The following is an 18516-nucleotide window of genomic DNA, read 5'->3' on the forward strand; positions in this document are numbered from 1 at the left end:
GCCGCAAATATCGCGCAGTACCTAACTATCTACCGTTCCTGCTGTAGGTTCTCAGTCTTCAATTATCATCTTTACCCCCGGTAGAGCTCCAGTGTTTGCGGTCTGCCTTTGGGGGAACACTCTTTATTACTAACTGAAAGCTAACAAACCAATATCTCAAGCAATCAGTGAAGGGAAGTCGAACACCTTCGGTGCCCGCAACACCGTAACTGCTCTATGGTGCTGCACGGATTATATATTGGGTGAGGCTCAGGCAGGCGAAGATGTCGTCCACTGTATGACTTTCTCATATATTGTGAAGCTGATCGCGCCGGATATCTAGATGATGCCTCCGTCAGAAGAATTAGACTCGGAAACAAGAGTGAAAAACGATAACTCACGCTGAGCCTAGCCAGACGCGGCGTTGTGCCACGCCAGAGAACTGCGATCCCTTCATGAGAAACAATGGATCGAAGACAGTCCAGAGTGCCTTTATACCTTTGTCGGGCGTCGAGAGCTTGGAGGCGGGTTTTGATCGTATCGAATGGCATGGTGGCATACACCGTGACCACCCCAGCCATAGCTCCTGCGAGAACCGTTGCCCCGGCCACAGGGCTTTTTGAGCTGGACATAGCACGCACCTGTGATAGGATAAAGTTATAGCTGGTGAAGCGTACCATCGCGTTGGCGGATTGCTTCAGTGTCACTGGGACGACACCACGATATAATCCCGAGACGCCTTCGGTGGACAGGACAGACCGTACAGCGTGTGTGGCTGACGTATACCGTTTTGGCCCGGCCTGATCATCAATGATCTTGGTCTTCAAGGTCTCCCCTGGAGTAACGACAAGGATACTCTCCGCTGCCCCAGCAATCATCCCGGCGCCCATGTTACCCCAAGGGGTGGTTTTGCCTGAAGCATCCACTGGCATCCATTGCCGCGCAGTGTCAAAAGCAAAGAAACGGACCCCGGATTTGCCTGCATTTGATACACAAAACGCGGCGCTGCCTGTGTAGAAAGGTCGTACACCATGTTGCCGGATGGTTGTTACCAACAGCCCCCACGGCGAAACAGGCTTCCCAGCGGACCTCGCTTGCAGCTGTTGCCTTGTCTTCAGGTACTCTGTTGGATACTGCGCGAAAATATGAGTACTACTTTGATAACATGGAGCCTTTGCTTACGGTCAGCAGGCTTTCGATGCCGCCAGCAGCGCCTCCTGCCAAAATTGACTGCCACGGAGATGGGGTTTGCTTCTGAGCCATATCAATTGTTAGTCATTCGGACCTTTCATATTCATCATACGTTACTGGTGATTGGAATGCACATATAAGATGGGCTAGTTGCGGGTCCAATGTCTCGATATACTCCGCTCCTCCTGGCACGGAACGTTCCAGTTTGCTCATGCGCCACCCTCGGGCTACTCCGTCCCCTCCGGATGGCGAAGAATCACCGGCAATCGGAGTCAAGTCGCGACTTTGGAGACATGAGGGGAACAAAAATTCCAGAAGTCTTTCGCGACGGGCTTTCTGCCAGCTTTGAAGTTTTTTGATATCCTCAAGCTGTGATTTAACCGTTCGGAGACAATTTATCCTCACAATGCAACGGCTACACCCGACTTTGCGACAGGGGGCGACAAGGAGGTTTGCGACACACCAGACACCATCACAGGCAAGCTATTAAAACGCCAATTCCCTGAAGCTATGGCTGACGTGCTGAGATTTTAGTTCTTTGGTGTCGACTATGCCAGACAGATCCGAAACCTTGATCTCGTGAAGCGCGGCACGACGCGGCCGCTGACTCTGACGGAGAAGCTACTTTACTCCCACCTGATTACTTCCGAGAAGAAAAGCTGGGAACTCGAGCGCATTGAGCGAGGAAAGACAATACTGGAGTTGCGACCAGATCGCGTGGCCTGCCACGATGCGACCGCAACTATGGCCTTGCTGCAGTTCATTAGCGCCGGTCTTCCACGAGTTGCGGTCCCAACCACTGTGCATAGCGATCATCTGATCATCTCCGAGAAGGGTGCAGAGGAAGATATGCGACGCGCTCTGGGCGAACATGCCGAGGTATACGATTTTCTCAGTAGCGCGTCTCGGAAATATGGCATCGGGTTCTGGAAGCCAGGGTCGGGAATCATTCACACAGTCATCTTCGAAAACTATGCGACGTGAGTAATCAGCTCGAATAAATCAGGCATCGTGTTAACTGGCCGGATTACATCTAGACCTGGTGGCCTTATCATTGGTACCGACTCTCACACACCGAACGCTGGCGGACTAGGCATGCTGGGGATAGGAGTGGGAGGCGCAGATGCCGTCGATGCGATGTCCGGAATGCCATGGGAGCTCGTCGCTCCGAAAGTAGTAGGAGTTCGTCTGACCGGCCAGCTCAGTGGCTGGACCTCGACCAAGGATATCATTTGCAAGATCGCCGGTTTACTAACGGTGTCAGGGGGGAAGGGACGCGTGATTGAGTTCTTTGGACCAGGAACAGAAACATTAGGAGCTACTGCGATGGCGACAATATGCAACATGTCCGCTGAGATCGGCTCAACATCGTGCATCTTCCCGTACAGCGATGCGATGGGCCGGTATTTGATGGCCACACAGCGAACGCAGGTCATTGAACAAGCGAACAAGGCCAAAGCCACACTTTTGACAGCTGATGAGGGTGCGGACAGATTTTACGACCAAGTCATTGAGATAGACCTCAGCACGCTCGAACCGCATGTCAACGGCCCATACACGCCAGATCTAGCACATCCAATCTCTGAGTTGAAGACAGCCATCTCAGGGCAAGACTGGCCTGTGGATTTGAGTCACGCGATGGTGGGAAGCTGTACGAACAGCTCGTACGAGGATCTTGACAAAACGCGTCAGATTGTTGCGCAAGCGCGAGCGGCAGGAATCGAAAAGTTTCCGACTCCCTTCATGGTCACGCCAGGGAGCGAGCAAATCAGAGCCACTGCGGAGGCAGACGGTATTCTGAGCGAGCTACGAGAGGCTGGAGCCGTAGTTCTCAGCAGCTCGTGCGGTCCTTGTGTCGGGTCGTGGGACCGTAAGGACGTCGATGTGCGTGGAAAAGAGAAGAATTCAGTCGTCTCAAGTTTCAACCGGAATTTCGTCGGCCGCCATGACAGCAATCCAGCTACTCATTCTTTCGTGACGTCTCCAGAGCTAGTTACCGCGTTTGCCTATGCTGGACGACTTGATTTCAACCCCCTCACAGATGCTGTTTCTATCAAGGGAGAGACGGCGAAGACTTTGCGATTCACGCCTCCTGTTGGCCAAGAGCTCCCTGCTAGTTTCGAAGCTGGACACGATACTTTCCAGGCGCCCTCTCTGGATGGCGCTGACCTGTCCGTCGCCATCCGTCCCGGCTCAGACAGACTCCAACTCCTGCGACCTTTTACTCCATGGCAAGCCGGATGTGCCGATGGCATGGAGCTCCTGATCAAGGTCAAGGGTAAGTGCACGACGGACCATATCTCTCCCGCTGGGCCGTGGTATAAGTACCGAGGCCATTTGGAGAACATTAGTAACAACATGCTCACCACCGCTACCAATGCTTTCCTGGGCGGTGACAATGCGCAACTACTCGGACACACCCGCCATCCCCTCACTTCGGAGCTGCAGGTTGTTCCTGGAGTAGCGCGAGACCTGAAAGGCCAAGGTGTGCGGTGGTGTATCGTAGGAGACCACAACTATGGTGAAGGAAGCTCACGTGAGCACGCAGCTTTGGAGCCCCGATACCTCGGCGGAGTGGCAGTCATCGCCCGCTCATTCGCACGCATCCACGAGACCAACCTTAAGAAGCAAGGAATGCTCCCGCTGACATTTGCCGATCCTGCTACGTACGACCGCATTGCTGAAGGTGATCGCATCACCTTGCTAGGCGTGGAAGACGGCGAACTGAGCCCGGGCTCCCAAGTTACTATGCAGGTTGTACCGAAGAGTGGCGAGACGTGGGAGGCCCAGCTGAACCACAGTTACCACAGCGGACAAATTCCGTGGCTCCGAGCGGGCAGTGCTCTCAATCACATCAAGGCCACCGTGTTAGCGCAATAGAGAATGTACAGCTATTCAAGATCCGGCCAAGCTCCCCAAGACTCGTAAGCAATTCTAAGACCCGCAAGCAATACTAAGCATCCTGTGCGCGCGCAATATAACAAAACCATGGATCCGATTGGCCGAATTCGGGAGGAGGAGTAACCCCCATGGGCCCCGGAGCACTCCAGGAGGATTTCTCGGTCAGAACTTGGGTTGCTTTCTCTCCACACTTTTCCCCCAGTCTATCAGACGACTGGCCCATAGGCGATTAACCGAGACTCTCTTCGCAAGAGAGATGGTTTGACTGTGGCCACTATGTTATGTCTTGTTATATAAGGGCCTTTGACTGCGTCCTCTATCTTCGAGTGACAGCCCTAATCCAATATATCCTTCAGCAAAATCTTTCTCAAGCAACCACCAGCAAAATGCCCGCAGCAGGAGGCGGCTTCGACCGCAGTGCTATGCAGAAAGTCCCCAAGGCCGCAAAGGGAACATACATTTGGCTCGCAGTGATTTGGGCCTCCTACTGTGGCGGGCTTCATGGTTTCAACACTGCCAACATATCAGGAGCCATGAGCCTTGACCCTTTTGTTCGTGACTTTGGGTGGACGAACCTCTCGGACGACCAGATCTCCAACAACTCAGGCTGGGCTGTGTCGTCCATGCTTCTCGTACGTTGCTTGCCTTGAGTCTCGATAGCCCACTAACGGATCTCTTCCTAGGGCCAAACCGCCGGTGTTATAATGTCAGGCCCTCTAGGCGAGAGCCGAGGCCGCAAACCAGTCATCCTCGCAGGCGCTATCTTCTACACAATCGGCGCCATTCTCATGGCAGCAAACTTCGGTTCCTTCGCTGAGCTGCTGGCCGGCCGTGTCCTCTCCGGACTAGGATCCGGCTTCGGAATGACCGTTGGCCCAGTCTACATCTCCGAAGTGGCACCCCGAGAGCTCCGCGGAATGATGACAACCTTCTACAATATAAGCATCATGGGCGGCGTGGCCGGTAGCTATTGGATAAACTACGGCTCGCAACAGGTCATCTCATCCAGCTCAAGCTGGCAGTGGCGCACGACACTAGTCTTGCAGCTCATCCCCTCGATCATCCTCTTCATCGGCTACCCTTTCTTCCCGGAGAGCCCTCGCTTCCTCCTCATGCGCGGCCGCGTCGAAGCCGCACGCACAAGCCTCACCCGGCTGCGCGGCAACCTCCCCGAAACAGACCCCTACATGGCGCAAGAATACGCCGAGCTGCAAAGCATGGCAGAGACAGGCTCGGAAAGCAAAAAGGGTCTCGAGGCCATCAAGACTCTCATGAAACAATGCCTCCAAGACCCCTCAACCCGCCACCTACTCGTCTTCGTCCTCCTCATCCAGACCTTCTTCATCATGTCCGGCGGAAACAGCATAACATACTACGCCCCGACGATCCTCAAGTCCATGGGGCTAGACAGCCAGCAGGTCCTCCTGTTTACTGCCGTCTACGGACTCATCAAGGTCGTCTCGGTCTTCCTCTACGCATTCTTCCTAACAGACCGGTACGGCCGCCGGCCTCTCCTCCTCATCGGCTCCACAGTCAACACCCTCTGCCTCCTGTACCTCTCCGTCTTCCTTGGCGTCGCCAACATCTCAAAATCGGACTCCGCCTCCCCCTCAGTCGCGGCCTGGATCGCGATAGTGGCAATCTGCCTCTTCGCAATCGGCTACGGCTTCGGCTGGGCGCCCGTATTCAGCCTCACGGCGTCGGAAATCTGCCCTACGCATCTGCGTGGTCCGATCGTGTCGCTCGCGTTCACGTATCAGAACTTGCTGAACTTTGGAATCACGCGTGGGTTTCCTAACATGACGCAGGATATGCACTCCTGGGGGCCCTTTGCGCTGTTTACGGCGTTCACAGGGCTCGCGACGGTGTGGGTGTGGTTTGCGTTCCCGGAGTGCAAGGGAAGGAGTATGGAGAGTCTAGGGGAGGTGTTTACGCTGCCTTGGTATAAGACGGGGCTCGTGAAGATTCCGGGCCGAGATGGGTCTGAATCTCGTGTTGGGGGGCGGGGGGTCGGGGATTATGACGCCGATCTGGAGAAGAATGGCAAGAGTTTTCACGAGGAGGATGCGGTTAAGCGGGTTTGAGGCTTGGGGCTTGCGGTTTTAAGGTTAGAGGGCGGCTCGTGTATATAGGTACCCGTCTAGCTAATGTACCTAAACTGAGAAATCGAGATTGTTTACTCCATGGAGAATGGCCCGCATACTACGGAGTACTAGGTAGGAAAACGTAGGCGATGGTGAAGAAGGTGGAAGGTTCGCTCTGCGCCCGGCTCCGTCTTGGCAGCGTACTTAAACAAAGAAAGAGCTTCCCAGCTCCCTGCCTATCTCACTTCATGCGGCAATCATTTTCTTTCAGGCCCCCTCGAGCTCTTTTTCTACCCCTCGAAAGGAAATGGACAAGCGTCCGCTGCGAAGTTGCACCGTCTGTCGCACACGAAAGGTCAAATGTGACCGACAGCAACCATGCGGGAATTGCAATCGGGGAAAATGTACTTGTGTTTATCCTGAGGGCACGGGGCGGGCGCCGAAGCAGCCGCGCAGGAGCGTTGAGACGCGGTTGCTGGCGCAGCTGGTCAAGTTGGAGAATGTGGTGAAGCAGATGCAGGCGGGCGGTGCTACTGCACCCAACTCGGTCGATGATATGGGTGGCGGAGAGGGCCAAAAGAAGGGCAAGGAGTGGGAGATTGACAGCGAGGAGCCATCAGGCCGCCTGCTCGTTGATGATATGCAAAGTTGTTACTTGAATAGCCGGCCCTGGGCGACGCTAGGTGAAGAGGTGGGTCTATTCGAACTCCCATTGATATGACATGGAATAACGCGTGCTGAGAGAGTTTGTCTAGATCGAGGGAATTCGCGAGCTCCTGAACGACTACGCGGCGGATACGGATGACGAGGACAGCGCGCCACCAGAAGGCTTCGGGACAAATGCGGCTATTTGGGGATTTCGAGCACTGGCGCATTCGTTGCGTGTTTATCATCCACCAGCTCCGCAAGCAGCAGCGTTGTATGAGGTGTTCAAGACGAATGTGTCTCCTATGGTCCGCATGTTTCATACACCCACATTAGATCGAATATTCTGGGATGCTGCTGCGGCGATGGGTGATGTCGATAAGAACGTGGAGGCCCTGTTGTTTGCAATATACTATTCAGCAGTCATGAGCCTGCGTCCTGAGCAGTGCCTAAGCTTACTCGGAGTTTCCCGGGCGTGGGCGCTCGAGACATACCGGTTCTCGGTTGAACAAGCTATGGCGCGGGCCGACCTCCTAAATACTCACAACCTGGTTCTTGTCCAGGCCGCCGTGCTATTTCTCAACGCCCTGCACAACGAGGATGATTCGCGGACGGTCTGGTCTCTAACAGCCCTGCTGTACCACATCGCCCAGGCCATGGGTCTTCATAGAGATGGGGAGGCTTTTGGTCTTCGCCCGCTAGAGACAGAAATGCGACGGCGAGCGTGGTGGAGCATATGTCTGATGGACATCCGGTCCGCGCATTATCTCGGCCGCGAACCGATCGTCCATGAGCACATTTTTGACACCAAAACACCACTGAACATCCTCGATACTGATCTAACAGCAGAAATGACCCAGGCTCCTTCCGAGCGACAGGAGCCGACGGACATGATCTTCTTCTTCCTGCACTGCGATCTAGTTCGCCTCGCTTGGAAGATAGAGAACAATTCCAAGGTGACTGGACGCAGGGCAGAAGGCAATAGCAAACGCCTTTCACCAACCGACAAATTGTCCATGATGGAAGAGTTCCAGGACAACCTGCAGGACCGCTACATCAAGCCTTGTGATAAGAACATCCCTATCTTGCGACTGTGTTCCATGATCGCGCAAATGATAATACTGCGCTTGAGAATTATAGCTTCTTCACCGCGCATTCATAACGATAGAAGCGCCCGGGACCGGGTCTTTCAGGACTCAGTTGAAGTCACCAAGATCTTCGCCTCCACTTTCAATGATCCAGAGCTTAACAAGTGGACATGGTATGGTGAGACACAGATCCAATGGCATTGTGTTGCTTTCGTTTTAGCCGAATTCTGCTGGAGGCTCCCGTCGGAGGAATGTGATTCTGCTTGGGAATCCGTGACGACCATGTGTGCTCGCACTCGCCTACGGAGCGCGGGACAAAAGGGGTTATGGCGGCCTATTCAGCGGTTGCTGGAGAGGGCACGCCGGGTGCGAGAAGCGCAAAATACTGGCAACCAACACCCTGAAACGGAGAATATGACATGGATCGGTGGTGGTCTTGCATCGTCAGAAGACAATGGCCAACTACCAAGCCTAGCCGGGCAAGCTGGAATGGTCCCACCGGCATCCTATTGGGGGGACATACGACAGACTAGCACGGCCGCAGCAGTCGACTTTTGGGTAAAGATGCTGCCGCCGAGTCCTGCCGATATCCTCGGGACGTCCATGATGGATTTGGGCAACTATGCTCCTAGTCACCGCGCTGGATACAACGTTTCAGGGGCATCTGGAGGGTCCGGGTCCACTCCAACGGAGTCCTATGACTCCTCGGCGTATACTGAATGGAAAGGTAAAATGGATGCAGATGGATCAAGTTATAACCTATACAATCCATGAGCGGAGCAGTATTCAAGTCTGAGTTACGCCGTTCCCTGAAAATTTGTTTTAAGTGCGGAATACTCGCTCCTTCCAAGGCTGGACTTGAAATGCTGCGTTTCGTAGAAGTCGGTGCCATGAAATCCACCCATAGCCGAAGAAGCAAGAAGGCACTCGTAGTTCCACAAGGATCTGACGAACACATCCGACATTGAAGATTCTTGAATAAAAGGCCAAGGGCAATAATCATAAGTCATACGGTGTCGTATCCCTCATAACATAAACCTCACCAATAAGCACCGCAAGACCGACAACCATAGAAATCGCAATAATCGGCGCATTCACAACCGCAAAGTCTAAGCTCCTCACATGGATATGCTTCCTCGCAAGAATATCGCGCCACAGAAGACCCGCCAGCGACGCGCTAAAAGCCGTGCTGAACGCTCCGTAGTTGACGCCAATTGCCATGCTGTAGACCGTGGCCCAGAAGGTGCGGTCACTGATTGGGATGCCGTTCGCGCGGTGAATTTCCTGCCAGGTTTGGACGACGCGGGAGAGGAGGATTGTCGTGCCGATGTTAGTTCCGGCGAACTGTGCCTGTTAGTTGGGAATATTGATGCATTCATGCGTTGGAGAGACACTTACATTGCACAGGATGACGGAGAGGAAGCCCATCCCACCGATCGCCCCGACCGTTCCGGTGCGGTTCACCCAGTGGTCCCAGCCATAGGCGAAGACCTCGATCCAGCCTTTAGTTACTAGGGCTTGCACGAGGACGAACATTGCGAAGGCGAATGGGACAAGCGGGAACGGCATATGCGATACAACAGTTGTTGCGGTGGGGAAGGTCTCTTGGAGCCACTGGTACGTTTGCAGAGCTAACGATTCCAGTGTCGTCTTTCGCTGCTGTGCTTGGGTGGACTTGTCTTGCGAGGCCAAATTCGGGAATGGCTCACCCTTCTCTTCGTCTGCTGCCCTCCGAGACTGTACCAGACTTGATGGTAGTGAGTTAGCATTGGGCAGACTCAAGTCCTGCTTTTCCCCAGGGTTGCTGATGTCATTTGGAGAGCGTTCTGGTTCTGGTGATCGGCCGTCATTATTAGCTATCGCGGATGGCGGACTGGCGGTTGGCGGGTTTTGTAGAACTCCATCCATCTCCTCATCCGTAGCGGCTCGTTCAGCACGGATCCGCTCAACTTCCTCTTTCCCTTTGCGCGCAATCTCACGAGTTTCGCGACGATGAACCCATCCATAACCGAGATCCCAGCAAGCATGCACAAAAGCAGCCGGTAGCGTCACCCAGAAAACAGGGTTCGAGTGGCCCCCGCTCGCCGCATTAATGGCCAGGACAGTAATGAGTGTGGCAGCCATAATGACACCACCAACCAACGCCCCGGGTTTATCCAGGAAGGGATTCAAAATCTCTTCGAGCGATAGAAGTTCACCTTCTTTACCACTTGCTGCTTCTTTCTCCTGCTCCTCTGCTATGCCTCGAGCATATGGGATATTCGGGTTGACTGGTTTTTTTGCTCTCACTTCCTCTGGGAGCTCGTGCATTTCGATTGCCGAGGGGACAAGCGATTTATCGGCAAAGATGACATACAGAAGGAATGGAAACAGAACAATGGCGGTAATGACGACCGGAACAATCACATTCGCTGTGTAGTCAATGAACTTTATTTGGAATGCGCTAGTGAGAACAAGATTCGTCGGGTTGGACGTGACAAGGATGGCAGAAGCAATGTTCGCAATCGAAAACTGTGTATAGATCCAAGCACGAGGGTGCACGATGTTGCTGGAGACGCGGGTCATGTAGGCGAGAAACGCAGTCCCAGACAGGATAATCGGGTCGTTGCCGATGAAACTACCCAAGATGAAGAAGAACGCATATAGGTAGAAGAATAGCCGATGCCCGCTTTTACCGCCCTTTTGTAGTACTTTGAAAGCCAGCCATCGGATAAGCCCTGAAGCGTCGATTGAGATGGCAATGTATGCGAGTGTGATGAAGAAAACCATGATATCATAGGGAGATATGTTGTCCGCTTCGATCGTCCCATCGTGCACTTCCTTGCGCCCGATTGCCAATATCGCCAGGAGAAACAGGTCCGCGATCAACGGCGCTGTCACGAAATTGAATGGAAAGTTTATGCGGACGAAGCGACCGTTCTGGGGGTCATGTTGGCGCGGCTCGATCACTCTCAATGAGCTGAAAGTTCGTAGTACAGCGTCGGACAACGATCGAGGGATGTAGATTGGAACGTGGAAAGGGAAGAGGACGACAATGTCTGCGCGGCAAAACAGGTTAGCAGGGTCAACCTCGGGACGCGACTGAACTAACTAGCGAGGACAAAGACGATCAAGGTGATAATTGACCTCCAGTCTTTGATGCGGTCGGTATCGAGATCCTGTTCCATCTCGGCGGTCTTTTTCGGTCAACTGGCGGGGTGCCCCGCGCTTCTGCAGTGCGACTTGACTTGCGGCTTGTGCGCCTAATCCTCCGAGAGGATAATGTCGAGATAGATTGGATGACTAGTTCAGCCGAACTCGGGTCACGGCCGTGAGGACGCCATGGAGGTTGTCGTTGGGAAGACTTTGGCCAGCTCGGTGAAGATTTCCTGCTTGCTTGAGCTTTTTAGGCGCAGGGTCGCCAATGCCGAGCAATGTCGAGAACTTTCTGGGCTTCGCTTGGCCTTTTCACCAGCGAAACAGCGCAAAAACAGGTAGTGGCCTCGCCATGGTTGGCGCAGGTATATTTGAACGCCGAGAGAGCAAAGACGGCGTTATCTGTGAAGTTTGATGTCTTCCTTGGAACTTTCCAAGACCCTTCAGGTTCGGCCGAGGAAGCTCTCGACCACCGGGCAGCGCACGGGGTCTCGGCTGCACTAAGCGCAATTTAGATTAGCGTCATCCCTCTGCATCAGCTTCTCCGTCACATTCTAATTGCCATGCTCCAAGCAACACTTCCCCGGAATGCGGCTCTAGCTTTATGACAATATCATCACCCTATTTGAGTACTTCAGAATGTAGTAGTGCAGTAGCATTGCTCATGATCCTTTGTTGCGTTCTATGTAGTTCCTCGTTACAGAAAAACAGCTCCTTCATCATCTATGGATCTATAAATATATATTTTCAGCCTCACCTCCTTGCATCCCGTCAACCAGGGACCGGCGCAGGTTGCAACCGCTGAAAACATAGTTAGATCTTATCAGTATCAGGCACTTCATCAATACTGTAGAAAATCGATCACAAGAAAGAGTAGAGCTTCGCTCTTTTGCTCAATCCATGTTTACCCCCTGCGCTGTGGGTGCCATCGTGGCTCTTGATCTTTTTGCTACTCTCTCATGCGTCATGTATATATTTTATATATACCTGTCAATATATTACCTGTCTGTGCCTTGTTCAGTAACACACCCTTTCTGCACCTTCAACAGCAAGCCAGGCTAATTTGAAGCTGCAAAAACACCCGCGAATTATTAAAAACAAACGGGCCCAATCCGCGATTCGAACGCGGGACCTCTCCCATGTCAGAGTTTACGATAACTTTGAGGGTACCACCCGAAGGGAGAATCATACCACTAGACCAAATGGGCTGAGCATGTGCAAGAGCTTTCATTTTTGAAATGATAATATTGAGGGCTTATTTCCATTTAGGGTCTGTTTGAGAGGCTTCTGGTAACCCTATCTACCCACTATTTCGACAAGAGATGGGTAGTATGTATGACACCCATGCTATTTCCTGTCTTATGGGTAATCGAAATTTTGAGCATGACTCACCTTTCATTTTGTCTCAGATACTCTATGGACAAATTCCTTGAAGTAGGTTCTGGTGATGTGGCACAGTAGAATAAGGGACAAGCAATCTGAAATAGAAAAGACAGGAAAATCAATCTTCATCATACTACTGGGGTGTGCAGAAGATATATATATCTTGTCAGACCTGTCTAATGCTGACCCCTGAGTTTATTTCTGAGATGGATGGGATATATCTATACTGAATACTCGTCACTTCTACAAGTGAAGATACACATAAGATCACACTCTTATAAGCAACAATAACTATCTGTGTGAATCTATAGTTTACTACAAAGGTATTGCAAGTCTTGATAAATATCACGCCTTTTACTATCTATACTGCAACTGATAATACACTACTGTCCTGCATTGACCTAACTGTTAAGGCCCTTAGCAGGTAGCCCACAGTTTAATCCAGTAAGTGCAATGCTTCGCTATATCAAGATAGCAGTCACCTGCTATATCTCTGTAGCCAGGCCATAATGACCATTCTGGTGTCGGCCTTCGTCGCCATAGCCTTTTACCAATCCATTCCAACCCCAGTCAGGGTCTGACTTGCAGTTTTCGAACATGGTCGTCAGTCAACGTCCTAGCAACGAATTAACCGAGCAGCGCCCTCATCAAGCCAGAACAGTGTCTGGAACCTAGTTTGCCTTTGATTGAGCAACTGCAAATCACCGAGATGATTTTTTCCATTAGACGTGGTAAGATGTACCGTATACTCAATCAAGATATCTAGTAGGGTAGGTAATACCTATACCAAACCTAGTTAGCCGTCAATGACATGGCATGATCCCTTCACTCCAACTAGACCTGCACTAGAATAGCCGAGGCGGGACCCATCGACTGATCGCAGATGTCATGGAAGACAGGAGCAAAGGATCACCTAAACGTCGGGGCTCTTAAGCGTTGATTGGCCAAGCAGCGTCGGAATTCGGTCCTCTCCCCGCATGTACTCCAGGTTTTAGTACCTACCGTGGGGACCTGTCGTTGCGGGGACTGGAGCATTGGCAATCTTATCCAGAGAAACTGTTCTACTAACACGCGATTCAAAGGGATATTCTTGTATCTGCGCTGAGGTATTTTCTCTCTCGTCGTCGGTGTTTCCAGTTGCTTTTTTATTCGAGTCTCGTTCCCGTTTAAGCGAAGTCTTTGTTTGCGATACCATATTAGCCGGTTGGAATCAAGGGCACTGGGATAATACGCTAGGCCAGTAAGTCAGCTGAAACATGCTTGGGGGTCTGGCTCTCTCCTTGCATACAAGGGGTTGGAGTATAAAACGCTGATTCCGACCCCACCTTGAGCAGTCTAGAATCTGAACCCAAGCTTGTCCTGAGGGTAGCATATCTTGAGACTGCATCAATTCAAGCCAGATTACGCTGATATGGCAACGCAACGTGTTGTCCCTTCCGACCGGGAGGTCGCTGAACTGCAACGGGCAGAAGGCCAAACAGCCGATTTAATCCGTCAAGCGCAGGAGAGCGACGAGGCCGACCGCAAACTGACGATTCGACAGGCTGTCAGCAAGTACAAGAAGGCCGTTTTCTGGGCAATGTTCCTGTCGACCAGTCTGATTATGGAGGGATATGACCTGACAATTGTAGGGAGTCGAAGTCACCTAGGGGTTACAGTACTGATGTCCGCAGATAAGCTCATTCTACGGGCAGACGCAGTTCAAAGAGCGCTTCGGCGTCTACGATCCAGTCTCGGACTCGAAACTCATTCCGGCAGAGTGGCAGTCCGGTCTCTCGAATTCGGCCCTCGTTGGACAGCTTGCTGGTCTGGTCGTTAATGCGATTTGCCAGGACCGCTTTGGCTGCCGCCCGACGATGATGTTCTTCATGGGGTGGATGTTGGTTGTCATCTTCATCCCCGTTTTCGCGCCTTCTTTGCCAGTTTTGGCTTTCGGAGGGGCAATGTGCGGTGTGTCGTGGGGTGTCTTTCAGGTATGTATCTCTCGCAGAGGACCGGTTATCATCTCTGACGCCTAATATTATAGACTCTTTCAACAACATATGCCTCCGAGGTAGTTCCTACGATTCTCCGTCCGTATGTCACGGCATATGTCTGTATGTGCTGGGGCGCTGGAATTCTGCTTTCATCGGGTGTTGTACGTGCGGTAACTGGATTGGAGGGAGACATGGGCTGGCGACTTCCATTTATCCTGCAGTGGATCTGGCCTATTCCTCTCATGCTCGGTGCGTACCTTGCGCCAGAATCACCATGGAACTCTGTACGCCGAAATAAGATCCAGGAGGCTAAAAACAGTCTGATGCGGTTGTACTTGAATATGCCGGAGAGGGAGCAGCGTGTGGAACAAACACTGGCTTACATCCAGTACACGACTGAGATGGAAAAGGCCGAGACCGAATATACAAGCTTCCTCGAGTGCTTCAAGGGCACCAACTTGCGGCGGACGGAGATAGTGAGTTCCTAGCATAGGGTCCTCACGCACCGCATGGCTGACGTGTTGAATTAGAATTGCGTCGTATGGGCCGCTCAGATCCTGTGTGGAAATGCAATCCTTGGATACTCGGTGGTCTTCCTGCAGGCAGCTGGCTTCAGCGAAATACAAGCCTTCAATATCAACATTTCGTTGTCAGCCTGCTACATCGTTGGCGGCGTCATCTGCTGGTTCCTCTTCCCCCACGTTGGCAGGGCCACAATCTATATGAGTGGGTTGACGTTCATGTTCTTTTGTCTCATCACAATTGGAGGCCTCGCCTGGGGTCCTGGAAGAGACGCACAGCTAGCCATTGGAATCATCCTTGTGATTTCCACTCTCTGCAATATGATTGCCATTGGACCAACCTGCTATCCGATTGTCGCAGAGACCCCGTCGGGAAGGTTGAGGTACAAGACCATCACAATTGGACGGTTTGTGTATAACCTTACTAGCATCTTCACCAACTCCGTCACGCCTCGGATGCTTTCCTCTACATGTATGCTGCAACCCCACCACTAGAAGGCCTTTTAGCTGACCCAAACAGCGTGGAACTGGGGAGCCAAGGCAGCGTTCTTCTACGCGGGCACGAACCTCCTGTGTAATATTTGGTGCTGGTTTAGGCTGCCTGAGACCAAAGATCGCACTTTCGGCGAGATTGATTTGCTCTTCACGCACCGTGTACCGGCTAGGAAGTTCAAATCAACCCATGTTGACCGTACGTGACCTACCTGCTTGATTCGTATTCGAGATATACTAATCCTCTCATAGAATTCGCACACGGCGGCGACTACTTGTCAAAGGGTGGGGTTGAGCACAAAGAGACCGTGGAGTAGAGGATGTGATAGCCTTGAACCGATTGACTTCGAAGACGTATTGCTAGGAGCAGATAAATGTGGAGACCATAGTTGGTAGTTTAGGAATCAATTTGAAAGATCGTTCGTCAAAATCTTTCGTTGGAGAGTTGATAAGACACTGTCGATAGTAGGTAGTCATGTTTAGCCGTGTTGGGAGAATATCCAGCGAGTCCGGTCTAAGCATGATGTGTGCTTACCGTACGAGCATCTCGGCTATTTGGAAGCTGCATATAGTGTCACCATTATGTAGCGTATCTCGACTCCAAGACAGGAGGATCAATCCCGAGGCGGGCACCAATCACAGTGAGAAACCCCCGCCACGCACGGACCAGTTTTGTCCGGGTCTGGAGATAGCATATTCGCCTGGAGCTCTGGGTCCCGCAAGAGGCAGTAATTGGTCAAAGCACAGCTAATGTTGTACGGTTGTAGTCACGGGGTGGTGTCGAAATTTGGTTGATATGCAAAGGCAACGTGGGGTCCCTCGTCTTCGAGCGGCAAAATGTGAAGCACAATTTCGAATAAACCGGACAGGAGGAGTCTCGTTGAGTCGTTCGGAAGTCACATTGTAGCATTGTAGGAACGCTATTTACCGAGGCGGCGGAGCTGTCGTTACTTGATTGCTCCGGGGATTGACCCGGCGACGGGCTTGCTGCTTGTATGGACAGGCTTGCGCAATTCAATAAGCCTAGGCGGTTTATAAACTATTTGCTGCGCGCCTTCATGCTAGACCCTCCAGTCTTTTTTCTCGCAAAATCGCAGCTTCCGTTATCACCATGGCATTCGAACAGGTGCCTGTGCGCAACGTTGAAATCACATCGGCCTTTTGGTCACAGATGCAACGCTGCTCGAAGGAAAAGACGATTCCTGCGATCATCAAAGCCCAGAAGAGTTTGCAGCATTGGTACTGCCTGACTTGGAAAGAAGGCCACGAGATCCAACCGCACGTAAGTTGAGCAAGCCTGGGCCGGATGAGCTGAAAGTCCTAACACTCAATAGCCATTCTGGGACAGTGACGTCTATAAGATTGTGGAGGCTGCGTGCTATTTTCTTATGAAAAACGAGGACGATGAACTGATGGCTACAGTCGAGGAGGCCGTCGATATGATTAGAGGAGCGCAGCACCCTGATGGATACATCAATTCGTACTACACGGTCCTCGGCATCGAAAAAAGGTGGACAAATCTTAGGGACATGCATGAGCTGTACTGCCTGGGTCATTTGACTGAGGCGTGCGTCGCATACGAAACGCTCACCAACAGTAGGCGGCTGCTTGAGCCAGTTCTGAAGGCACTCAGACACGTTGACTCTATGTTCGGATCCGAACAGGGAAAGAAAAGGGGGTACCCGGGTCACCAAGAGATTGAGATCGGCCTGTTGAGACTCTATGAGTTGTGCGAGGAGCCGGTGCTGCTAAAGCTCGCCACATACTTCGTCAGTGAGAGGGGACGCCGTGATGGCAATGGCGAAACGTATTTCGACCATGAGGCTAGAGCTCGTGGAGGCGATCCGTACGACCATTTTGGTGGCGAGATGAAAGCATGGTTCGAGTTCCCCCGAGACTATAGCTACAACCAGTCTGACCGGCCGCTCGTCGAGACAACCGAGGTGAAAGGACATGCAGTTCGTGCCATGTACTACTACATCGCCGCAACTGATCTGGTTCGGCTGACCGGAGACAAAGACGTCAAAAAAGCGCTCGATCGTTTATGGACCGACCTGACAGAGAGCAAGCTATACGTCACGGGTGGCATAGGGGCCATGCGTCAATGGGAAGGATTTGGTGGTAGATACGTGCTCGGCGATACGGAGGAATCTGGAATCTGCTATGCGGAAACATGTGCCAGCTTTGCCTTGATTCTCTGGTGCCAGCGAATGCTCCAGCTCGAACTGAATGTTCAGTACGCAGATGTGATGGAGATAGCGTTGTATAATGGCTTTCTGGGAGCCGTGGGACTGGACGGAGGCTCCTTCTATTACCAGAACCCACTGCGAACCTATAACGGACACCCGAAAGGGAGAAGCCAATGGTTTGAAGTCGCATGCTGTCCGCCTAACGTCGCGAAGCTGCTGGCGTCAATGGGGTCGTTGATATACTCATTCAAGGACGACCTTGTGGCAGTGCACTTGTATATCGAGAGCGAGTTCACGGTTCCTGGAACGGACATCGTCGTCTCACAGAGAACCAACATGCCATGGTCGGGTGATGTGCATATTACTGTCAAGGGTTCTGCCGCTCTTGCTCTGCGTATCCCTACGTGGGCGGACGGATACACATCCTCCGTCGGTGGTGATGTCAAGGATGGCTATCTTCACATTCGTCAGTCACAGGATTTAGATGTCAAGCTATCCTTCACTCTCAATCCGCGAAAGATATACCCAAATCCGGCAACCGAAAAGGACCAGATTTGTATAATGCGAGGGCCGTTGGTATATTGCGTTGAGGATGTGGATAATGACGTTGACGTTGACTCTGTCGGGCTGCTAGACGAGTCCGTAACAGACGGCGAGCCAATCAATATCGCGGCCGTGAATGGTGTTATTCCGGTCAAAGCGAGAGGGAAGGACCTGGTACGCGGACAGAACCAGCTCTACTCAGCACAGCCATGGAAATATAGCGACAAGAAGGACCTGCTCTTTGTGCCGTACTTTCTCCGGGCAAACAGGGGTGGAAAGGGAGGCATGACTGTGTGGGCGAAGCGCCTAGAAGCTTAGGACCTGAAGGTTCCGAACATAGTGGTCACTGAATAGAATGCAGCAGCAAGCCATTGATCAATCCAATTTGA

At 52.2% G+C, this 18516-nt stretch overlaps 7 protein-coding genes and 1 non-coding gene across 8 annotated transcripts; 5 read left to right on the top strand and 3 right to left on the bottom strand.

Moving 5' to 3' along the window:
- Positions 1 to 249: 249 nt before the first annotated feature.
- Positions 250 to 1242, bottom strand: BJY04DRAFT_212128 (mitochondrial carrier domain-containing protein; the record flags this gene model as incomplete). Its single annotated transcript, XM_073714501.1, has 3 exons — positions 250 to 318; positions 381 to 1112; positions 1162 to 1242. The coding sequence occupies 3 exons, from the start codon at positions 1240 to 1242 to the stop codon at positions 250 to 252; spliced, it is 882 nt and encodes a 293-aa protein (XP_073564162.1).
- Positions 1243 to 1244: 2 nt separating this feature from the next.
- Positions 1245 to 4201, top strand: BJY04DRAFT_17523 (aconitase family-domain-containing protein). Its single transcript, XM_073709311.1, has 3 exons — positions 1245 to 1648; positions 1705 to 2150; positions 2208 to 4201. The coding sequence occupies exons 1-3, from the start codon at positions 1577 to 1579 to the stop codon at positions 4048 to 4050; spliced, it is 2361 nt and encodes a 786-aa protein (XP_073564163.1). The 5' UTR covers positions 1245 to 1576; the 3' UTR covers positions 4051 to 4201.
- A 256-nt stretch (positions 4202 to 4457) lies between these two features.
- BJY04DRAFT_212130 (sugar porter family MFS transporter) lies at positions 4458 to 6155 on the top strand (the record flags this gene model as incomplete). The annotated part of the gene is made up of 2 exons (XM_073714502.1): positions 4458 to 4703; positions 4755 to 6155. 2 exons carry the CDS (start codon positions 4458 to 4460, stop codon positions 6153 to 6155), a joined length of 1647 nt encoding a protein of 548 aa, XP_073564164.1.
- A 307-nt stretch (positions 6156 to 6462) lies between these two features.
- BJY04DRAFT_225106 (uncharacterized protein) lies at positions 6463 to 8662 on the top strand (the record flags this gene model as incomplete). The annotated part of the gene is made up of 2 exons (XM_073718137.1): positions 6463 to 6846; positions 6911 to 8662. The coding sequence occupies 2 exons, from the start codon at positions 6463 to 6465 to the stop codon at positions 8660 to 8662; spliced, it is 2136 nt and encodes a 711-aa protein (XP_073564165.1).
- A 112-nt stretch (positions 8663 to 8774) lies between these two features.
- On the bottom strand, positions 8775 to 11164 carry BJY04DRAFT_17532 (putative arsenite efflux transporter ArsB-like). Its single transcript, XM_073709313.1, has 3 exons — positions 10980 to 11164; positions 9287 to 10926; positions 8775 to 9232 (listed from the first exon to the last, which is right to left on the bottom strand). Exons 1-3 carry the CDS (start codon positions 11053 to 11055, stop codon positions 8888 to 8890), a joined length of 2061 nt encoding a protein of 686 aa, XP_073564166.1. The 5' UTR covers positions 11056 to 11164; the 3' UTR covers positions 8775 to 8887.
- Positions 11165 to 12127: 963 nt separating this feature from the next.
- Positions 12128 to 12231, bottom strand: BJY04DRAFT_t164. The gene has a single exon. It is a non-coding gene; the product is annotated as a tRNA-Pro (tRNA).
- A 1586-nt stretch (positions 12232 to 13817) lies between these two features.
- Positions 13818 to 15747, top strand: BJY04DRAFT_226131 (putative MFS alpha-glucoside transporter; the record flags this gene model as incomplete). Its single annotated transcript, XM_073718351.1, has 6 exons — positions 13818 to 14033; positions 14080 to 14379; positions 14433 to 14858; positions 14913 to 15375; positions 15424 to 15594; positions 15648 to 15747. The coding sequence occupies 6 exons, from the start codon at positions 13818 to 13820 to the stop codon at positions 15710 to 15712; spliced, it is 1641 nt and encodes a 546-aa protein (XP_073564167.1). The 3' UTR covers positions 15713 to 15747.
- Positions 15748 to 16506: 759 nt separating this feature from the next.
- BJY04DRAFT_225109 (glycoside hydrolase family 127 protein) lies at positions 16507 to 18445 on the top strand (the record flags this gene model as incomplete). Its single annotated transcript, XM_073718138.1, has 2 exons — positions 16507 to 16677; positions 16730 to 18445. 2 exons carry the CDS (start codon positions 16507 to 16509, stop codon positions 18443 to 18445), a joined length of 1887 nt encoding a protein of 628 aa, XP_073564168.1.
- Between the last annotated feature and the right edge of the window lie 71 nt (positions 18446 to 18516).

This window comes from Aspergillus karnatakaensis (assembly GCF_047715665.1).
Source record: "Aspergillus karnatakaensis strain CBS 102800 unplaced genomic scaffold BJY04scaffold_115, whole genome shotgun sequence".
In the NCBI taxonomy this organism is placed as follows: domain Eukaryota; kingdom Fungi; phylum Ascomycota; class Eurotiomycetes; order Eurotiales; family Aspergillaceae; genus Aspergillus; species Aspergillus karnatakaensis.